At 47.2% G+C, this 19,750-nt stretch overlaps 1 protein-coding gene across 3 annotated transcripts in view; it reads right to left on the bottom strand.

Moving 5' to 3' along the window:
* Positions 1–3,965: 3,965 nt before the first annotated feature.
* Positions 3,966–19,750, bottom strand: part of LOC146007519 (uncharacterized) — a 33,761-nt gene continuing 17,976 nt past the window's right edge. For all 3 annotated transcript variants that reach the window (XM_083145942.1, XM_083145943.1, XM_083145941.1), the window contains exon 6: positions 3,966–5,626. In XM_083145942.1, the coding sequence (XP_083002068.1) occupies positions 4,389–5,626 (1,238 nt within the window). In that variant the 3' untranslated portion in view covers positions 3,966–4,388. The remainder of the gene's footprint in view (positions 5,627–19,750) is intronic.

Raw genomic sequence — 19,750 nt, 5'->3', positions numbered from 1 at the left:
GTCCACGCCAGCGGGCAGGTAACAAATTATCAATGAAACCACAGCACAGCCCCTATGGAGCTTAGTTCCACTGTTATTGGTGGGCACCAGTGATTATCTTGTAATGTCCGTAGGGATTCTACCCTTGTGAAGGGGAGCTTATGGAGGGGAGGGGGCAGTCAAGCCTCCAGTTCTGTGATAGCGTGTAGGTTATGCAGGTAGCCCCTGAGTGTGCCCCAGCTTGAGAAGGAGACCAAAGCTTATTTGTGCAGAGGCAGATGTTGCTGCAGCACTTTCTACAGTCAGTGCAGTATACTGGGCTGAAGCACTGCTTGTATATGCTAGCGTGGGCTGTGCTATAGAGGCCAGCAAACAATTCAGTGTAAGTCACACAGGGGGGTCCAGGCCAGCTCAGGAGCGTGCCAGCGGGTCACAGCCGGCGGGGGGTCTCACACCCAGGTGTTATTAAGTCCCCCAGCAGTATCAGGCAGGCAGAGGAGGGGGGATTAGACGCGCCCTCAGGGCATGCGGTATGGCGTCTCTAGAGCCGGCGGGGGAGTGCAGGCGGCCAGCCGCGGGAGCGTGTGTGGGCTCTCTGTCTCACCAGCGGCTCTCTCACCTGCCTCCGTGTCTCCGTGCACCCGGCTGTCTGTGCAGCAGCACTCGGCGGGGAAGATGGCGCCCGCGGCTGACGTCACAGGTCCCGCCGCGTCCTCCGTCTGAGTGTAGATGTCGGGCGGTGCACCGGAGCCTCAGGTCCGCTCGCCCCGTCTTCAGCCGGGGCCTCCTCCGTGCGGCCTGCGGATCGTGCAGCTCGCTGTCCCAAGATGGCGCCGGCGTCCTGCAGCACTGGGCCTCAGAGCGTTCCGGGGCACAGCGTGCACACAGTCGATGGGGCCTCAGATCTTTCAGGTCTCCCCAGGTCAGTGGTAATTCCGCCGGGTGTTAGTGGGTCCAGGGCTCGGTAAAAGTGCTTTTAGGATATTTCCCAGGATTTAAGGGACGGAGAGCTCAGCCCAGCACGTCTACTCCATGCCCCGTGAAGCCACGCCCCCCCAACCTACCCCCTCTTAGTCAGGAACAAAGGGATAGCCTTATGGAAGAAATAACGGCTAAAGAGCTTCATTCGGTAATAAAAGATTTATGTTCCCATAAAGCTCCGGGTCCAGACGGGTTCTCGGGAGTATATTTTAAGATGCTAGAGACAGAGATCACACCGACATTATTGGATATGTATAACACGATCTTGAAGGAGAGGTTCCTATTCCCGTCCTTCACGGAGGCATATACATCCCTAATCTGGGAAAGGACCCCCAGTTGGCGGAGTAATATAGGCCAATCTCACTGCTAAATGGAGATTTTAAAATTCTCACCAAAATTATAGCCAATAGATTGCAATTACTGTCTCCAGTCCTGCTCACACCCCATCAATCAGGATTTGTTAAGGGTCGTCACTCAGTAAAGGCCATACGGAGGGCTATAGCTGCGGTGATAGCGGAAACCCAAAAACCACACCCCAGAGGTGTGTTGTTGAGCCTGGACACGAACAAGGCTTTCGATTCAGTGGCCTGGCCCTACCTATTTGCGGTATTGGAGAAGAGAAACTTCAATGACTCCTTTATTGAACTAATTAAATATTTTTACACCACACCTCTAACAAAGTTGCTAATAAATGGGCAGAAAGGGGAACAAATCCAGAAGTTTAGAGGCACCCACCGGGGATGCCCTCTTCCCCCCTTATTTAATTTATGTATTGATCCCTTATTTTGGATCTTACAGTCATGGCGGTCCTTTAAAGGCATAATGGTTGGTGGGTCGGAATTAAAATTGTCGGCATTTGCAGACGATTTCTTTTGTACAGATGGAGCCACTGCCATCTATCTCTATAAAAGGATTAAGTGAGTAATTGGATTACTCTGCTAATCCCCCTACTCTATTGTTCTATGTATTGTATTGCAGCTGAGAACAATAGGATAGCCATGGCTAGCCATCCTGAGCCATGGCCTAAGGAAGATAGATGAGATGGGCTCCTACCGTATATAGAAAATCCGGAGCAGGCCCTAGACCAAATACTGGGCAAACTTAATGATTTTGGAGAGATATCGGGATACACGATTAACTTATCCAAATCCTCAGGATTATATTTGCACCCTCATGTGTCTACACCACATTGGGGAAGACACATCCCGGTTAAGTGGGAATCGAGGATAAATTGATTATTTAGGAACTCGCCTTCCAAATCGTCCCTCCAATCCATACAGGGCCAATATAACAGAAGCTGTGAATATGACCACTAAGGAACATGAAGGCTGGAAACAGCTGAGACTATCTTATGTTGGCAGAGCCAACCTTATTAAGATGGTAACATTCCCCCGACTATTATACATACTACAGGCCCTCCCTCTTTTATTATCCCAAAAAGAATTAAGATTATTAAATATGTTTAGAAAATTGATATGGAACTCAAAACGCCCACGCATTGGACTGGTCAAACTCCAACAACCGACGTTCAACGGGGGCATAAACTTTCCTCATATCCTGACTTACAATCACGCAGCTATTTTACGATTTCTCCGAGATTGGATCCACAATAATGAGACTTACGCCAGTACAAAAATTGAGCGTGAATTTTTAGAAAATTGCGGGCTGGTGGGTTTCCTGCACATGCATGACGGGGAAGTATCAGAAAAGGTCAGGACTAACCCCTTACTATGGTCGATGAGGAGAGACTGGCACATACTCAGACACAAAAATAACCTCAACGCACACAAATCACTATTTCTTCCTCTTTTAAAACAACCCAGAATTTCAGGGTGGCATTGCCTCTCAACCTTCCCTCGACCTCAAAAAAGAAGGAATAACGATTCATGCCCTGATTAACATAGACTCCAGGAAACCAGTATCATATACACAAGCATCAGAAATGTTCCCAACCTTTAAAACATTTCCTTTTGCCTATATGCAGGTCAAACACTATGTGGCTACGGTCATTCGAGTATTCTCGGAAGCTGACTGGAGTAACACGCTCAACACCATGTTCTCCGCAGGTATTGCAGAGTGCAAAGTCATATCTATCCATTATAACTATCTATGTCAAATTTTAGATCATGATCACATACGCTCTGGTATGAAAGCATGGACTTTAGTGATGCCCTCATTAACATGCAGGCAGCTGGTTAAGACTTTACAAACTTCTAGAAAATTGATACCGGCCATGCAATACCAAGAGATGTTTCTGAACATCCTTCACAAAGCCTATTTCTCCCCTCACCGTCAATTCCTAGCCGGGATGTCGGGGGTCAGCGTCCTGCCCACGTTGCCATGACGAGGAAGCGGGCCTCTATCACTATTTTTGGAGCTGCCCTCTACTAAAAGTTTTCTGGCTTAAGGTCTGGAAATTTTCTCTTGACCGCTTGGTAAACTACATTCCTTTTACGGACCACTGGGCCATTTTCGGAATATTGCCGGAGGGCCAGAGAATAGCCAAGGGATGCAAAAGACTCTTATTAATTATCAGTGCTGTTACACGAAAAGCGGTACTGCAGACATGGATCGACACCACACCCCCTACCCGGAGGCTTTTTTCAGGAAAAACTGTACCATGTATTCAATATGGACTGGATTGAGTGCGTTTTGGAGAAAGATCAGCGAGTAGCAAAATCCTTTAACACATGGGAGAGCTTTTTTTTGTTACAACATTATCTCTTGAGATAAGAGTGAAGCTGCACAACTCCTTTAAGGGCACTCAATGGTATATCATGAGATTAATTGCTGGGATCCACCCATTGATATTGTCTTGTAACAGCGCTGCAGGGAAAGGGGGACCCCTCCGTTGGGTTTTTGTACCCTGGGACGCTCTTTGAGACAATGGGGGTATGGCCGAGGGAACCGTCAAACCTTTATGTGTTCTCTGAAGGAATCTGGACACTTTGCGAGACCTACAGTGTTTGATTGAATATAAAACAACCACGAGTGGGAGCCTTTTATATAACATATTTTATTGAATTTACATATACTGTTTATTCACACAAATAATATACTTTTATTGTTTGAAAATTTGATGTCTGCAATTCCAAAACATGTTTCGATAATTTGATGTATTGGATGGTGTTTTAATAAAAACATTACTTAAAAAAAAAAAAATGTTTCCTGAGGAAACCTCACACTGAGCCTGCTTCTAGCTAAAAATTACTAAAGTAAAAAATCCTAACTAACTCTTATCTGGCTGCATTACGCAGCCCCATAGCATATGCACCCACTCCTGTGGGCACCTAAACAAAACTGAGGTCTTCTGGGATGCAGCAGGGGAGGGGCCTGCGTCTTAAAAGAATAGCATAGGTGCCTTGGCTCCTCTGGACCCGACTACATCCCATGTTTAAGCTGTGTCACCAGGATGGACGAAAGAGAAATTATATTTTGTGTGTGTGAGTTTTCCTGTGTTTACAAACACTTGATTTATTTGAAAAACATTTCCCACATTCAGAGCATGAAAATGGTTTCTCACCAGTGTGACTTCTCTCATGTGTAACAAGAACTGATTTCCATTGAAAACATTTCCCACATTCAGAGCATGAAAATGGTTTCTCACCAGTGTGTTTTCTCTCATGTATAACAAGACATGGTTTGTACATAAAACATTTCCCACATTCAGAACATGAAAATGGTTTCTCACCTGTGTGAATTCTTTCATGTGTAACAAGAGATGATTTCTGTTGAAAACATTTCCCACATTCAGAGCATGAAAACGGTTTCTCACCTGTGTGAATTCTCTCATGTATAACAAGAACTGATTTCCATTGAAAACATTTCCCACATTCAGAGCATGAAAATGGTTTCTCACCAGTGTGTTTTCTCTCATGTATAACAAGACATGGTTTGTACATAAAACATTTCCCACATTCAGAACATGAAAATGGTTTCTCACCAGTGTGTTTTCTCTCATGTATAACAAGAGATGATTTCTGTGGAAAACATTTCCCACACTCAGAACATGAGAATGTTTTCTCATTTGTGTGTCTCCTTTGATGTAGCACAAAACTCACTTTATGTCCAAAACATTTCCCACATTCAGAGCATGAAAAAGGTTTCTCACCTGTGTGAATTCTCTCATGTATAACAAGAGATGATTTCTGTGGAAAACATTTCCCACATTCAGAGCATGAAAATGGTTTCTCACCTGTGTGAATTCTCTCATGTATAACAAGAGATGATTTCTGTGGAAAACATTTCCCACATTCAGAGCATGAAAATGGTTTCTCACCTGTGTGAATTCTCTCATGTCTAACAAGATATGATTTCTGTTTAAAACATTTCCCACATTCAGAGCATGAAAATGGTTTCTCCCCTGTGTGATGTCTCTGATGTAAAACAGGATCGAACTGATGTATAGAATTTCTACCAAACTCAGAACTGGATGATATTGTATCATATTTATGGTCTGTACTGTGTATAGTAATGTTTGATAAATCAGAAGGTTCCTCATGACTAGAGGGACCAGATGAAATATCTGCACTGTGAAATGTTGGGTATGTATTTGGGATAATGGGGTTTTCTTCTGGAGAATCTTGTCTGATGTTCTTATCTTCTATTATAAAACCTGGAGACACAATGAGATCTCCCTCCGAGGTATTCCTGCTTGTGCGCCCATCTACAGGAAACAGATGAATGACAACAGACAGAATTGATTACATTGAGAAGCAAATGATCATGGATGTTTAGCACTCTCTTAAACTGAACATGTCTAATGCTGCGTACACACTGGCCGATATATCGCTGGTCCGTCAGTCCTAGGTCTGTGAATGATATTGTTCAGACATAGCGCGTCAGCTCTGCAGCACAGCCGATGGTCAACATACCTAAAGCTAGGAGGTGCATTGTGCTGTGTGTAAGGCAAAAAAAAAGGGTATATGGACTATTTGTCTACATCAAAAAGGTCGACCCGCCAAAAGGTCGACGTGGGGTTTTTCACTGTGTCGTGTGCCGACAGGCGGTATTTCATGCCCTACCATCCACTAGGGCAAGGTGTGAGAATAAAAGTGCCCAAAGCATTGCGAGTGAAGCGAGGGGCTGCGGTTCCATGTCGAATGTGTCGACATTTCAGTAAAAAAAAACAGTGAAAAACCCCATGTCAACCTTTTGACTGTCGACCTAATGGCAGTGTTGACCTTTTGGCATGTCTAACTAATGGTGTCGACCTAATGGTTGTCCATCTTTTTGCTGTAGACAAATGGTTCCGCTTCCAACAAAAGGATATAAATACTGTATCACTAAAGGTGCTTTAGTACAAGTGTGCTTGGCTATAAGCAGCAATCTAAGAAAAAGGGGGAGTCAACCCCAAAACAGTACCCTCCCGTACACCCGCACCAGTAGCCAGCACTGAGCAGCAGCTGAATTGGCCGGCGCATGTAATTGCACCGCGCCCAGTTGTGACATCAGTCTCCATCATTTTCAGAGTCAGTGTGGCCAGCTACACCCCTTCTACTTCCCCCAGACAGTCAAAAGAATTGTGCCCGGAGGGAGCTAGAAGATAGGAAAACACTTCCCAGGAGAAGTCTAGTACAAACAAAAACACTCTTACAGAGAACAGTATAAGAAAGGAACTGAAATTGAAAGAAGGTCATAACACACAATCTAGACCACATATACAACTGTGGAGAGTTTCAGCAAAGGCAACTGACAGAAACTCAGACCAAACTGGAACAGACCTATGGTGCTGTAGAAAAATAACAAATAGAAAACACCATGGTCGGAACGAAGCAAAAAGAACTTCAGCGCAGAGGCGGGCGTCCAGTGACACCTGTGGAATCGGAGAAAAGGATTTTATGGTAAGTACAAAATCCTGTTTTCTCCTTCATCCACCAGGTGACAGTGGGGACAGCCCAGAGCTCCCAACACGGGTTGGATAGCGCTGAGATCCCCTCAAAACCACGCGACCAAACTGAGAAGCAGGGTCTGCAATGGTATCAAATTGGTAGAACCTGACAAAGGTCTGTCTACACGACCAGGTAGCAGCCCGGTAGAGCTGCTGAATGGAAACCCCTCGGGAAGTCGCCCAAGAGGGGCATACCGAGCGTGTAGAGTGCTCCGATATAGTTGGAGGAAGACGAGCATCCGCGATGTACGCTTGTCTGATGGTCAGACGAATCCAGCGAGATAACCGGCCAACATCTTCTTGCCGGATCATAGACTACGAACAGAGCATCCGTCTTTCTAAAGGAGGCCGTCCTGTCCACATAGATACGGAGGGCCCGTCCCACATCTAAGAACCTGTCAGCCGGCGCATCCCCCATAAAGGCCGGGACTACAATTGGCTGGTTTATGTGAAAGGCTGTAACCACTTTTGGCAGAAAAGCCTTGCAGGTGCGAAGTTCCGCTCTGTCGGGATGAAAGATCAGGAACGGTGTTTTACAGGAAAGCACCCCTAGGTCAGAGACCCTCCTTGCAGAAGCCAGGGCCAAAAGGAGCATGGTCTTCCACATAATATATTTTAGTTCCACTGCTTCTAGAGGTTTGAACAAAGATGATTGGAGAAAGTTCAAAACCAAATCCCATGGTGCAGTTTGTGCTTTAAATGCAGAGGAAAAGTTTGTACCTCTGGAAGTAAAGCCAGCCAGCTCTGGAAATATACAGACAAGGCTGACACTTGTACCTTGAGGGAGCCCAGCCTCAAGCCTGCCGACAGACCCGCTTGTAAGAAGAGAAGGAGCCTCGCCTTTTTGAAAACCTTAGGGGTGACACCCAGCCCGTCGCACCAATTAATGTAAGGTCTCCAGATACGATAATTGTGGAGAGATGTCACCTCTTTCCTGGCCCTTAACATCGTAGGGATAACTGTAGCTGGAATCCCTGCCTTTCTCAGGAAGCCACGCTGTCAAATGAAGACGTTCCACGCCTTTATGGTAGAAAGGGCCTTGACTGAGCAGGTCCTCCTGCAGAGGCAATGGCCATGGTTCGTCGACTAGCATGGACGTCAGGTTTGTGTACCAAGACCTGTGCGGCCAATCCGGTGCTATCAGAAGAACTGTGGCCGACTCCCTCCGAATGCGCTGAAGTAAACGCGGAAGCAGAGGTAATGAAGGAAACAGATATACAACCCGGTAAGGCCAAGGCATTGTCAGAGCATCTACTCCTACTGCCCCTGGATCTAGAGTCCGAGCTCCGTATAGTGGCAACTGATGATTGGGTCGAGACGCCATAAGGTCGAACTGAGGGAGACCCCACCTCCGCACCAGTTGCTTGAACACCTGAGGATGCAGACACCACCCTCCAGGGTGCATGTCGTGTCGACTCAGGAAGTCTGCCTCCCAGTTGTCGACCCCTGGGAGAAAGACTGCGGAAATGGCTTGAGCGTGGTCCTGGGCCCAGAGGAGAATCCGACTGACCTTTTTCATGGCTGCGCGGCTTCGAGTGCCGCCCTGCTTGTTTATATACGCCACCGCCGTGGCGTTGTCGGACTGAACCCGAATGGCCAGATGTCGTAGTAGATGTTGAGCCTGCAGTAAGGCATAATACACTACTCTGAGCTCCAGGATGTTGATGGGCAGGAGAGCTTCCTGGGGAGACCAGATCCCCTGATACCGTTGCTCCAAGGTGACCGCGCCCCATCCTCTTAGACTTGCAACCGTGGTGAGGATCGTCCAGTTCCAAATTCCGCAACTCCTTCCCTCCTGCGGTTTCTCTGTGTGGAGCCACCACAAGATGGAGAGGCGTTCCCGGGGTGATAGAATCACCCGGTGATGGAGACACAGATGGGATCCTGACCACTGACTCAGAAGGCAGAGCTGAAGAGGTCGAGAGCGAAAGCGCCCGTACTGAACTGCCTCGAATGATGCCACCATTTTTCCGAGCAGTCTGGTGCAGAGATGTACCGTCACCCAAATGGTCTTTAAAATCTGCTGGACCAAGGTCTGCAGAGATAGGATCTTTTCTTCGGGCGAGAAGATCTTCATCTGAACCGTGTCCATCAACATCCCCAGGAACAACAACCGTTGGGTGGGTTGAAGTTGAGACTTCTTGTAGTTGAAAAAACTAGTTCTATCAGTGTCGACTGTGTCACAAAGAGGCAGTCCAACAATTCCTGCTGCGATCGAGCCTTCAGAAGCAGGTCGTCCAGGTATGGTATCACCGCGACCCCGAGACCTTGGTGAAAATTCTGGGCGCAGATGATATGCCAAACGGCAGAGCCTGAAACTGCCAATGTTGGTCCTGGATCGCGAAGCGTAGGAATGCCTGATGAGGCGGCCAAATGGTGATGTAAAGATAGGCATCTCTGATGTCGAGGGACATCAGAAACTGTCCAGCAATCACTGACTAGAGAGACTCCATCTTGAACTTTATGGGCTTTAAATAAAGGGTTCAAGTCCTTCAGTTTCAAAATTGGACCGGTTTTGGCACCAGGAACAGGCTGGAGTAGAATCCTTTGTTCAGAGAGTCCCAAGGCACAGGGACCACCACGCCTGAATTTTCCAGGTTCGCTATGGCCTGCATCAATAGCCTGGCTTTTTATGGAGAAACTGGCAAACCGGTCTTGAAGAACCTTTGAGGAGGCGTATGTTGGAAGATGATCCTGTAGCCGGAAGCTATCAAATCGTTCATCCAGGCGTCGTGACACGAGCGTACCCATTTCTCTTTGTAGAGTTGAAGGCGCGCTCCCACCATGGAATCTCCCAGGTGGGCCGGGAGACCGTCATGCAGTGGTCTTGGCCGCAGTCTTAGTGTCAGACTGGGTACTGGTTGTACCCCTTCCACGTCCACTTGACCCTCTTTGTGAGAAACTGCCTCTGGCACGTCCATGAAATCTGGAGCCTGGGTGAAAGGACCGAAAAGAGGTCCCCTGAAAGGTCCTCCGCGGAGCAGGGGTAGGTGGTGCTGTGGGTAAAAAGATGGGATTTACCTCCAATAGCCTGGGAAATCCATTTGTCTAGTTCGGGCCTGAACAGAACCTTCCCATTAAAGGGTAGCGCTTCCTCAGCTCTTTGACTCAGCATCTGCCTGCTACTGGTGTAACCATAGGGCCCTTCGGGCAGATATGGAGAGGGCAGACAACTTTGCTGCCATGATGCAGATATTCAAAGAGGCCTCCACCAGGTCAGCCGAAGCCTCTCGGATATGCTCTGCCAGCCGGACGAGGGTTTCCTCTTGTGGATTTGTGCTTAAGTAAGAGGCTATCTGTGTAGACCACACCCCGATGGCCTTGTTGACCCAGCTCCCTACCCGTGCAGGAAGCTGGATAACCCCTGCAGCCACGTATATGGACTTCAGTGTAGTTTTCAACTTCCTGTCTTTTTTGAAAGACGTGACACTGAAGAATCCACTGGGGAGGAGTTTCGCACCTTTTTCTCCCTTTTGGTAAAAAGGGATAAGTAGATCAAAAATACCTAGAAATCTGGAATTTTTTATCAGGATGCCGCCAAGCTGTTTGCAAGTGGTCATCTAATTCCTCAGATAAAGGAAAAAAAGACTGCCTGTTTTTGGTGCTTCCCAAACATAGAGGGCCGAGAAGGAGCGGCATCGCCGTCCTCCACTTTGAGGGCCTGGTGAACCATAATGATAAGGTCTTCCAAATCCTACATTACTGGTTCAGGCTCCACCAGAACCTTTGTCTGGTTCAGGCTCAGGTTCAGCGTCAGGGTCATAATAATCATCCTCTAATGCTGGCATGTCATCATCAGAGTCATGCTCCTCCAAAATGTGAGGAAAAAGGGATTTTTGTAAGAACTTACCGTTCGAATCCCTTTCTCTGATATGGTCCTGGTGACACAGCTTCACATTGGGATGTAGGAGGGTCCGCAGGAGCCAGGCACCTATCCTAAAGCTTTTGGAGGGTAGGCTCCTCCCCTACTGCATCCCAGATTCCTCAGTTCAATCTTTCAAAGCCACTGGAATACATTAACTCAGTACAAACACCTGCACATATTATATGCACAATTTTAAATTTAACTTTTCAACCAATTATAACATGAAACATCATGAACACTGGCATACTTACTGAGCGTAAGGGAGGGATCGCTGTGTCACCAGGACCATATCAGAGAAAGGGATTCGAACGGTAAGTTCTTACAAAAATCCCTTTTTCTCTTTCAATGGTCCTGGTGACACAGCTTCACATTGGGACGTTCCAGAGCCGGTCCTTTTGGGTGGGTACGCTCAGGTCTGCAGTTTTCATCACTGCTTGCCCGAATGATGCGTCCACCGACGCGAACTCACGGAACCTATCGAATTTGGCAAAAGTATGAACAGAAGACCAAGTGGCAGCCCTGCAAACCTGCTCAGCTGTTGCCCCATGTCGAACCGCCCAAGAGGTGGCAACCGACCTGGTGGTATGCGCATTAATCCTGGCCGGTACAGGCCTACCAACTTTAGAATATGCAAACGCAATAACAGAGCGCAACCACCTAGCAATGGTCTGCTTAGAAGCAGGCCAACTAAGTTTGTGTATGTCATACAAACCAGTAAAGTATCAGTCTTTCTGACACTCTTAACTCTGTCCACATAAACGCGCAAGACGCGCACAACATCCAAATTCCTTAATTTGTCCCTTTTCCTAACAACCCTCTGAGGGTTGAAACACAGGCAGAACAATCTCCTGATTTAGATGAAAAGCAGAGACTACTTTTGGTAAAAATCTAGGGGTACTGTCCGAAAGGCAGCCCTATCATCGTGACATATAAGGGAGGAAGACTTGAAGAACAAAGCAATCAACTCCGATATATTTTTTTTTTTTTTTTTTTTTTTTTTCTTGACGCCACCGCCAACAAAAATACCAGCTTCCCTGAAAGGAAACTAAGGTCAACCGACCTTAACGGCTCAAAAGGCGCCTCTTTAAGGTACTCCAGAACCAGAGATAATTCCCCTGGCGCTACTGGTTGGTTGTAGGGAGGTTTCAATAGATAAACCCCCTGCAGGAAGGTCTGTACTTCTGGTTCTAACGCAATCCTTCTTTGGAAAGAAAAATTGACACGGTCGAGATATGTACTCTGAGTGACTGAAGGCCCAACCCAGAGGAAAGGCCCTCCTGTAAAAAACTCCAACAATTTAGCCATTTTAAATCTCGATGTGCGTGATCTCTGTCTTACACACCACCAAATATAGGTCTTCCAGGCCCCAAAATAATTTACAGAAGACACTGACTTTCTGGCTTTCCTCATTGCGTTAACCACCGCCTTTGAGAATCCTATATTCCTCAAAATGGCGTTTTCAACAGCCAGACCGTCAAAATTAATCGAGCTGAATCCAGCTGGTTGAACGGTCCTTGTTTTAGAAGGTCTGACCTCAGATGTAGACGCCACGAGTCCACAGAGAATCTCTGAAGCCTCGAGTACCAGGATCTCCCTGGCCAATCTGGGGCCACTAAAATTACTGGAATTGTCTGGGCCTGTATTGTTTTCAACTCTCTTGCCAGCATTGGAACTGGCTTTAAATCATAAAGAAGATTCCCCTCCCAGGGGATAGTCATGGCATCCACTGCTTCTGCCAGTGGATCCCACGTCCTGTCATACAACCTGGGTACCTGATGGATGAACCTGTATGCCTTCAGGTCCCTATCCGGGGTTTCCCCTTTATTGTAATCTAGTGGAATACTTGTGGATTCAGCCTCCATTTTCCTTCCATCAGTTTCTCCCTGCTCAGGAAGTCGGCCTCTATATTCTCCACTCCTGGTATGAAGATTGCTGATAATGCTAGAACATTCTGTTCCGCCCACAAGAAGATTCGGGCCACTTCCCACATGGCCAGATTGCTGTGTGTGCCTCCCTGGTGATTCAGATACGCCACAGCTGTGACGTTGTCGGTCTGAATGCCTAAAAGGGAGCTCTTGTAATCTTTTCTCCCGCCAGAGAAAACCTCTTCCACACAGCCCTCAGTTCCAAGATGTTGATCAGTAAGGCAGACTGTAAAGTATCAGTCTTTCTGCTCTAAAGTCCACAAGCCCTGCAGACGCAGGTCCACGACAACTGCCCCTCAGCCTCTGAGACTGGCGTCGGTAGTGACTACCACCCAGCTCCAGGACTGCAGGGACCGACTCCCCCGAAGGGAATCCACCTCCATCCACCATTTTAGGAAGGATCGAGTTTCTGAAAACAACACCATTTGTTCTGACCTCATGGTCTGAGAGTTCCCTGTCCGCTGGGACACTCTAGAGTGGAACCTGGTGAACTGTAACGTCTCGAAAGACGCCATCATCTTCCCCAGCAGTTTGAGTCACCCCCATACTGCTGTGCTCTGAGACCCTAGGATCTCCTGTACCAAGGCAGCCAGATCCCTGGCCTATGCCTCTGGTAGAAACACCCAATGCAACTGGGTATCCAGACCAATCCCCAAGAATTGGAGTCTCTGTGACGGCACCGATTGAGATTTTTGTAAATTTAAAAGCCAGCCGTGAATCTGCAAAACCTGATGGTTTCTGCCAAGTGACTCTTCACTTGTCTGCTGACTCCGCTTTAAACCGCAGGTCGTCCAAAAATGGAATAACCATGATTTCCGTCAGTCGAAGCACATCCGCCATTTCTGACATTATTTGGTGAATACCCTTGACGCTGTGGCCAGACCAAAAGGCAACGCCTGTAATTACAGGAGAAGGTCTCCTATTGCACACCCCAATAGTTCCGGGTGGATAGGAACCTGCAAGTATGCGTCCTGGACCTTCATGGACGCTAAAAATTCTCCCTGGTCCCGGCTTAGCAGCACAGACCGTAGAGACTCTATTTTGAAATGGTCTACCCACAAAAAGCTATTAATGCCTTTAAGTTTAGGATCAGCTGAAAGACCCGTCTGGTTTGGGCACCAAAAACAGAGTGAAATAAAAGCCTTTTTTTCCCTCCGCTCTGGGGACCGGGACTACCACACCCTTCTCTAAAAGAGAATGAGCCGCTCCCAAGAGAGCTGTACGGAGCCGAGCCTCCTTTGGCAGTGGTGTAGGAATGAACCTTCTCGGTGGAAGAACTTTGAAGGGAATCTTTTAACCCTGGGTTATATTTCTAACCCAAGCGTTCCGGTCTTAACAGTGCCCCTGCGTCTCTGAACAGTGACAGACGTCCCCCCTCCTTAAACACCGCCGGGCAAAACCCCTGGCAGTATGCGGAGGATTTTTCCTCTCCTATGGTTTCTTATAAAAAGAACCAAATTTTGACTTTGGGGCCTTGCCCCTGGAGGACTGAGACTATCCCTTAAAAGACTGTCCTCAAAAGGACGCACCTCCTCTAGGGGAGGGCCGAAAGGATGGCCTGAAAGCAGAAAACCTTGATGTCTGCTTTGGCTGCAGGGGTAGGCAGGAAAGTGCTTTTTTCCACCTGTGGCCTGCTTATTAATCTCTTCCAGTTGTAAACCAATAACAGCTTTCCTTTAAAAGCAAATGCCTCTAAGCCTTTTTAGACTTGTTATCTGCCTTCCAAGCTATAAGCCAGAGCACTCTCCTGGCATTCCAAACACTGAGGAAACTCTGGCAGCCATTTTGAGAGCTTCCTGCTCAGCCTGCATCACATTTCTGCAGCAGCATTATACTTCTCTGCCTAGTAACAACACACAAAAGACAGTATGTCAACTAGAGCACAGGTCACTGACCCACCAATCCTGGCCTTAGAGACCCAGACTGAAGCCAATCAGAGGACTTGCTTGCTTGAAGGCTTGCACTGGTAGCACAGTTGGTTTTTGACAAGTATACCACAGAAGCCTCTACCACTGGAACTTTCTCCCAGAGGTCTGCATGATCCTCAGGCATGGGATACAGGCTTAACCATCTATTTTGGCATCTAAAGCCTTTTGTCAGGGGTTTTCCAATAAATCTTGTAAACCCTTGTCTGCAGAGAGATATCAGGGGTTTTCCAATAAATCTTGTAAACCCTTGTCTGCAGAGAGATATCATTTCCCTCACGCTGTCTCTTAAAAACAACCTTAGCAGGAGTTTTTTACTTCACAGACAAATTCAATGCCTGTTTACAGCAGTAATCAAATCCTCCACCCCTGAGGGTGAGGACTCTTCAGAAACATCACCCTGAACCCAGGGTATGTCTGTGTACTCTCCCTCCTCATCAGCAGCTAATAATGGCACTGAATCAGACCTTTTAGGGGTCCCCCCAGAGTAACCATAAAGCTTGTCAAACAAGTAATTTAAACCTGCTGATTCCCATAGCAGTATCCTGCATGACTTGTATAAGTCAGGATCTGTCTGGGTCCGAGGCAAAGAGCTGGCCGGACTGCTGAGAGAATGGCCCTGGTCTAGGGAAATTACCAGCCATCACTCTGCCTGTCCAGTAATGCACCAAAGCATTTTTCCGACCTGTCTCAGGGACTTAACCCTCGCAAGGTCCGATGCACTACCCTCTGGGGTTCACTCCCCATGGGTTTCACAGCAGCGCATAAAATACAAAAGCCCCCCTTAGGGACAAATTTCAGTGTACAACCACTGCAAGCGCTCATTGCATTAAAGGCTCCCTCCCCCAAAACCACAGACTGTTGCTCAGACATGATGTTCTCAATAACACAGTCACAGCATTAAATGTACATACATTATATACAGTGTACTCAGCCACTTAGCTTTCTGTAGTCTTCAGAATGGGGAAAGCGAAGCCCAGGAAATCCAATCACTCTGTCAGGATCAGTAAGCCAGCTCAGCTCCGCTGCAAGCGTTCTGAATGGCGCCAAAAACAGAGTGAGGGAAGGGACCAAGTCCCTGCTGCTGCGGGGTCTGTGACTTTTGGCGCCAACTACCCCCAGACAGCCGCTCCCATTGTAGGATCTCCTCGTTCCAGTATCTCCCCCTCAGCTGGGGACCACTCGGAACATGCCTGTAACAACACTGCTGTCCTCTCAGTATAGGAGCTCAGTGTGTAAGCTCCGCAGAAAATGGCCGCCGCCATCACGGAGCGCCTGTCCCCCATGATCCCCACCTAGCGTGAAGCCGGTTTCAGAGCGCTCCGGAGCCCAGGCAGCTTCTTAAAAGAAGCTGTAAGCGCTGCACAGGGAGGCCAGACAGCGTCTCCCTCGTGCACAGTGAGCTGACAGGACTCGTTTCTGTCAGCTCCTGCTGCGCTAGCAGTGTGAGGATTCACTAATGAGAATCCTCACACTGTGCCTACCTAGCTAGTGTAGAAGTTAATAAAATAATAAAAACCCTAACTAACTCTACTCCTTCGGCTGCTCCAGCAGCCCTTTAGAATAGCACCCACTCCAGTGGGCACCTAACACGAACTGAGGAATCTGGGATGCAGTAGGGGAGGAGCCTACCCTCCAAAAGCTTTAGGATAGGTGCCTGGCTCCTGCGGACCCTCCTACATCCCAATGTGAAGCTGTGTCACCAGGACCATTGAAAGAGAAATGCTCTTTGCTGTGTAATAAAGGCCTTGAACTAACAGCAGCAGCTGGTTCAGGCACTAGAGCAGGGGTGGCCAACCACCACCAGCCGAAGGCGCATGCGCCAAAAAAGGGTATATTAAATAGTCTATTTTGACCCCATGGGTGGGTGTGATACAAATATGCCTCCAATAGTGCAGTGCCATATATTTATATGCCCCTAATAGTGCCAGATACACATATGCCCCCGACACGGTGCCGGGTATGCCCCTACGGTGCCAGAAAGCTGGTATGCCCCCACAGAGCCAAAAAGCTGGTATGCCCCCACAGTGCATAAAAAGCTGGTATGCCCCCACAGTGCATAAAAAGCTGGTATGCCCCCACAGTGCATAAAAAGCTGGTATGCCCCCACAGTGCATAAAAAGCTGGTATGCCCCCACAGTGCATAAAAAGCTGGTATGCCCCCACAGTGCATAAAAAGCTGGTATGCCCCCACAGTGCATAAAAAGCTGGTATGCCCCCACAGTGTTTAAAAAGCTGGTATGCCCCCACAGTGCATAAAAAGCTGGTAAGCCCCCACAGTGCCAAAAAGCTGGTAAGCCCCCACAGTGCCAAAAAGCTGGTATGCCCCCACAGTGCCAAAAAGCTAGTAAGCCCCCACAGTGCCAAAAAGCTGGTAAGCCCCCACAGTGCAAATTTCTTCTACGATCCACATGGCAGCCATAACACTGGGATGTATCCCTTCCCCCATAGATCAGACAGGAGTTTTTTCTCTAGGACCGCCCACCTTGGGTATAACCGCCTCCTCCTCCTTAACCTCAGTGTCTTTTTTTCCTGTCTCCGTTTAGAGAGGACAGAGTAGGAGTACTTATTTTTATTTCAATCAGGGTTACCTCTTATGTTTATGGAGTGGCTTCCTGGGGAGGAGAAGATGTGAGGGGGATTGGATTTATCTATACCCCTACACATACGCCCGTTTACGTCTGCAAAGGTACTGGTATGGTACATACGTTTTGGAGCTCGAAGTCCGGCATAATACAGCTGCTGGAGCCGGGAGCTGAGAGCAGCGTGGGCTGAGACATGCGGCAGTCCGGGCTGTAAGCCGCGACTGCACGCTGCCGTGTTAAGGCACTGTAAAGGCGGAAGTACACGGTGCCGTCTGACTTCCGCCCAGAGCTATCCTGATGTGCGCACTAAGGTGTCCCCGGGAAACAAGGGAAACAAGATTTGTTCCGCTTGGCCATCCTGACTATTGCATGGACGGCATGGAAGGGGTTATGGCGCCCTATTTAAACACAGTAGTAACGCTGCTCAGAGCATCACACGCTGTATTGGAGTTACTGCTTGCTGAGATGGATGTGCCTTCTCCCCCTAAGCTGGATAATGCCCCTTTGGTTTTGGGCATTTAGAAAATTTTTATTTCTAGTTACTTAGTATACCTATTATTTCTTATAGTGTGCCTACAGAAGGTACCCCTGTACCGAAGAAAAGGCTTTCTAAGAAGAAATACATTGAGTCAAATTGCATTTGACAATTGTGACAAGGTGTTTTCTGCCAGTCAAAACAAATCACTATGTAAAGATTGTGAAATAAGACGTAAAGATCCCAAAAGGGAAGTGACAAAGAAATCAGAACATACTGAAATGTTAAAAGAACTTATGGCATGGATGAAACAAAATTTTGTATCTAAAAGTGAATTTGTACAGTCACAGACAGCAAAGAGATCCAGATCACAAGCTGGACTGAGTCAGGATGATGGCTCATCTGGAATGGATGATCCAGTAAAGAATTCCACGGATGAATCAGGGGAAATTGAGAAAGATAGAACCTTCAATCTTGATATCGTGGAAAATGTATTAAAAAACATATACCAGGCAATGAATTACCAGGAAGCTACAGGTACTTCAGCTGAAAAGGATCCGCTGTTTGAAGACAGGTCCAGAAAGGGAAGGTCGTTCCCAGTTAATAAAGTAGTAAGAGAAATAATTGCTAAGGAGTGGACAAATGTGGACAAAAAGCTCACAATTAGCAATAGAGTGGATAAAATGTATCCATATAAGGATGAAAAATTTATGGCGTGGTGCAAAATTCCAAAGGTAGATGCAGCGGTTGCAGAACTCACGTCGAGATCAACAATACCTGTGGAAGATGCAGCAGCCTTTAAGGATTCCATGGACAAGAAGGTAGAAACCTCTTTACGAAAGGTGCATACTGCTTCTTCAGGTGCACTCAGGTCATCAGTGGCAATTGCATCTGTATCCCGTGCAATCAGGCTTTGGGCAGCCAATCTACATACTGATGTAGAAGACAAGATATCTAAGGCTTATATATTACGCAGCTTAGAAATAATGCAAAAGTCCATTGACTATTTATGTGAAGCATCCCTTGATTCTGTATTGTTTGCATCAAAATCCATGGCAGCTGGAGTAACAGCAAGACGGGCGCTGTGGCTAAAGCCATGGAGTGCCGACGCAGATTCTAAAAATAAATTAACAGCATTACCCTTTGAGGGAAATTATTTATTCGGGTCCAAGCTTGACGCCATGATCCAGAAACTATCAGGAGGTAGAAGCTTCCGCAGGACAGAAGGAATCGGTTTCCTTACCCAGGAACACCTAAACCATCTTTTAAAGAGGCAAGAAGTTACAGGCCTGGAAAGCCATATTATAGGAGAGGGAACCCAAACCTATCTCGCCAGTCCTTTCGGCAACCCTATCGGGGAAGGTTTCAGTCTGACAGAGGTGGAAGACTATGACTATCCACAAAGCATCAAGATAGGAGCAAGACTATTGAATTTCCCAGAGGTCTGGAAAAGGACGATTGGGGACAGATGGGTCCTGAATATAATTCAGAGGGGTTATTCAATAGAATTTGCAAAGTACCCGAGACAAAATCGGTTTTTAAAGTCCAGAACACCAATATTGATGGAAGAAAGGAGAGAGTTGTCACTGAAGATAGAACAACTACTAGAAATAAACGCCATAGAAGAAATTCCCAGACAACACCACAAAAAGGGGTTTTACTCGAACTTATTTCTAGTGAAGAAAACCAATGGAGAATACAGGACAATCCTGGATCTGAGGGATCTGAACCAGAACATAAAGAAGATAAAGTTCAGGATGGAAAGTTTGACATCCATAGTGGCTGGAATAAAGAAGGGGGCGTTCTTAGCTTCAATAGACCTAAAGGACGCTTATTATCACATTCCAGTAAACACTTATCACAGAAGATTCCTCAGGTTCTCGGTGTCGAACAGGCACTTACAGTTTGCCTGCCTACCCTTTGGGTTGAGAACATCTCCGAGGGATTTCACAAAGGTCCTGGTCACCTTGATTGCAGAATTAAGAAAACTGGGAGTTCTGATATGGCCATATCTGGACGATCTGCTAATCGTTGGGGATTCAGAAGAAGAAGTCCTACAAAGTATAGAGCTGACGTTATCAACCCTACAGAAGCACGGTTGGGTCATAAACGAAGCCAAGAGCCA

This window comes from Crinia signifera, chromosome 6, assembly GCF_055691185.1.
Source record: "Crinia signifera chromosome 6, ASM5569118v1, whole genome shotgun sequence".
Lineage (NCBI taxonomy): Eukaryota > Metazoa > Chordata > Amphibia > Anura > Myobatrachidae > Crinia > Crinia signifera.
This window is presented reverse-complemented; position numbering and strand designations above follow the sequence as displayed.